Genomic DNA, 3094 nt, shown 5'->3' with positions numbered 1-3094 from the left:
TAAGTGCATCTTCATAAATATCATTTATCAAATTAATGGTTACAAGTTACAATACAACTAATATCCTAAGCATATCAGATATTGTAGTACATTAACGCATTACTGATTTGTAATCTGTGGTAAACTTTCAACAAGTTAGAATTAGATGATAATTGTATATTTATTTTTGACGAACAAAATAATAAACTTTATGTTAAAAAAAAGAGTTAATTGGTGATTATAAAATTAAGTTAGAGTACAAGTTAAGAAGCAAGCAGCAAATGGATGGGTTTGATTTGAAAAACAAAAAACAATTTCCATCTTGCCTTTCCTTGCAGCGTCAAAATAGGTGCCATAGCTTCCTCCTTTGATTGCGCTTGTTAATGGTAGTAGATATATCCACCTTCAAACTTGACTTTGACCATGTCCTTTTCTAATTTTACTCTGTTTTTTTTGTATAGAGACTCATATTCTAAAATTTGTTTTGTTTGTTTGTTTGTTTCTTTTTAAACCCAGTTCTCTATCTCCTCTTCTTGCAAATGCGTCCTCTTGATTCGTCCCCTCCAAAATACCACAACCTCTCTCGCACCTTAAATTTCATTCTGGTTTCATTGTCGCTCGGTATCATCTATCTTCTTGTATCAATCTCCCTTGTAGGTTCTTCCAAGTTGACATCCCAGATAAGTTTTTCAACAGATAACAATGTGCGGGCCCCAACGAATCTCGGCCACATAGTTTTCGGCATTGCTTCAAACGAGAAGGCATGGACGAAAAAGAGAGAGTACGTAAAACTATGGTGGAAGCCGGAGCAAATGCAAGGATGTGTTTTTTTAGAGAGTATGCCAACAAATGAGGATTACTATAATGAAACTACTTCTTCTCTTCCTCCTGTATGCATTTCCGAAGACACTTCCAGGTTTCGATATACTTATCGGAACGGTCTCAGGTCAGCAATCCGAGTGGCGCGGGTTGTTGTTGAAACAGTGGCGCTGAATCATTCAAATGTTCGATGGTACGTGTTCGGAGATGATGATACCCTATTTATCCCAGACAATTTGGTGAAAACACTATCAAAGTATGATGATAGAATGTGGTATTACATAGGGTCAAATTCGGAGGTGTATGAACAGAACAGAATATTTGGGTTTGAAATGGCATATGGTGGAGCAGGATTTGCTATAAGTTATCCACTTGCAAAAGTATTGGCTAAAATATTTGATTCATGTATTCAAAGATATCCTCATCTCTATGGAAGCGATTCTAGGATTTCTTCCTGCTTGGCTGAGCTTGGCGTTGGCTTGACTCGTGAGCCTGGTTTCCATCAGGTATCGTATCATTTTTAACATCTCCAAAATATATATATATATTTACTAGTGTGATGCGATGCAGGTAGATTTTCAAGGAAATGTGTTTGGTTTGCTGACTTCACATCCATTATCACCATTAGTATCACTTCATCACTTAGATTACATAGATCCCATCTTCCCAAATAAGACGAGATTAAATTCACTGCAACATCTTTTTAAAGCAGTGGCTGCTGATTCCCAACGAATTCTACAAAGAACAGTGTGTTATGATCAATGGTATTCTTGGACCATTTCGATATCATGGGGTTATGCTGTTGAGGTTTATGGGAAACACTTACTTCTCCCTGATATTCTCCCTGTTCAAAATACATTCAAGCAATGGAGAAAGGGAAGTGTTCTTGCCAGCACTTACGTTTTCAATGTAAGAGAAAATCGCCCCCACCCTTGCCAAAACCCCACTGCTTTCTTTCTCGATCGTATTTCCTTAACTCCGGATGGACATGGAATCACCGCTCATTACAACCAAAATTATGTTAATTGCTCCCACGACATTGCTTCACCCACAAGACTAGAAGAGATTATTGTTCACTCACATAAGCTTGACTTGACTCATAACCAGGTAGGTACCTATTTCTCAGCTTTTCATCTCTTCCTACCTACCCTCCCTCAAATAATAATAATTTTTTATATATATATATATATGATCCAGCTTCAAGCTCCAAGGCGACAGTGTTGTGATGTTTTACCTGCTTCTGCTCGAAAAGTGATGGAAGTTGCAATTAGAGAATGTGGGGAAGATGAATTGATTCGAATTCATCCTTAATTAACACCCATACATGTAACTTCTTAACTTATCATCTCTTCATCTTCATTGTTTCATTTTAGTAATTGCAGGAATACACCCAAATCAAGGAATATTGCTAAGACTCCAAGGACATGACACTGTTGATCGAATGCAAGATAAACCAATCAGCTTATAGCCTTGCAATCAAGGATCTTTATCAAATGGTTTCACTAAGCTTATATAAATTAGTCAAAACAACACACTCCTCAAATGCAGATCAGTTTTTTGATACATTAGTGCCATAATCTCTCTCTACATTTCTTTTCTCACAGGTATTCTTATAACATCATGTAATTACCAACATTTTCTCTTGTTTCTCAATTTCAACTTGGCAGCCAATGCTAACATCACACAAACGTCCCTCCTATTCTTCGCTGCACTCAATAAAAATTGGAACTTCTTTCATACTACAGAATACAAATCAGCCTTGATATTTTACTAAATTTACAAACTAATAATTATTTAAAATTATGTTCTACCTCATGTTATTATCCACTGTACTGTGATCTGTCTTAAGTATTTCCTTGATAGATTAGATCGGCCCAACTTTGATTAATTTCATATTAACACCACTACAAGAAAAAATACAGATCACCGGGAAAAATACGACACTGATGTGCAAAAAGTCGTCGTTCGTCAGCATCTTTGATGGATTGGCAGTTAAATTATATCAATCGGTAAAGATCCTTCTGCTTTATTAAGGCCAACTCTGGAGTCAGAGAATTTTGCTCATAAATGTGTGTACCGACCAAGTATTACGACCCAAATTTGGTCTGGATTGATTTCCAAATATCCATCAGTGATTACCGATGAAATTAAAAAAAAAAAAACTTAAAGGGTATTTAGTTGCTCATTTCCACGCCTATGTTTGCCTTTTCACTTTACAAGAAAGAGTTTGAGTTGTTTGTTTAGTGACCTCTAAAAGTAGCTTTTTATAAAAGCAGGTTGAAAAAAAATTTCCAAC

The 3094-nt window shown here is 36.1% G+C and overlaps 1 protein-coding gene across 2 annotated transcripts; it reads left to right on the top strand.

The window, feature by feature from the left end:
- The first annotated feature begins 483 nt into the window (after positions 1 to 483).
- LOC136230663 (uncharacterized) lies at positions 484 to 2504 on the top strand. Of its 2 annotated transcripts, none has more exons than XM_066019809.1 (3): positions 484 to 1304; positions 1369 to 1905; positions 2181 to 2504. In XM_066019809.1, exons 1-3 carry the CDS (start codon positions 519 to 521, stop codon positions 2208 to 2210), a joined length of 1353 nt encoding a protein of 450 aa, XP_065875881.1. In that variant the 5' UTR covers positions 484 to 518; the 3' UTR covers positions 2211 to 2504. The 2 variants fall into 2 exon arrangements, with proteins under 2 accessions (XP_065875881.1, XP_065875880.1); XM_066019808.1 differs by having other exon boundaries at positions 1996 to 2504.
- Positions 2505 to 3094: the final 590 nt, after the last annotated feature.

The sequence above is a fragment of the Euphorbia lathyris genome, chromosome 5 (genome assembly GCF_963576675.1).
Source record: "Euphorbia lathyris chromosome 5, ddEupLath1.1, whole genome shotgun sequence".
Lineage (NCBI taxonomy): Eukaryota > Viridiplantae > Streptophyta > Magnoliopsida > Malpighiales > Euphorbiaceae > Euphorbia > Euphorbia lathyris.
Note: the sequence above shows the minus strand (reverse complement) of the source record. Positions and strands in the feature narration are given on the sequence as shown.

Excerpts from the sequence above, each read along its gene's own strand:
- LOC136230663 (XM_066019808.1), top strand. The coding sequence starts at position 519 with ATGCGTCCTCTTGATTCGTCCCCTCCAAAATACCACAACCTCTCTCGC. Across the intron at positions 1,305-1,368 it reads GTGAGCCTGGTTTCCATCAG|GTAGATTTTCAAGGAAATGT; the intron begins GTATCGTATCAT and ends GATGCGATGCAG. Across the intron at positions 1,906-1,995 it reads TTGACTTGACTCATAACCAG|CTTCAAGCTCCAAGGCGACA; the intron begins GTAGGTACCTAT and ends TATATGATCCAG.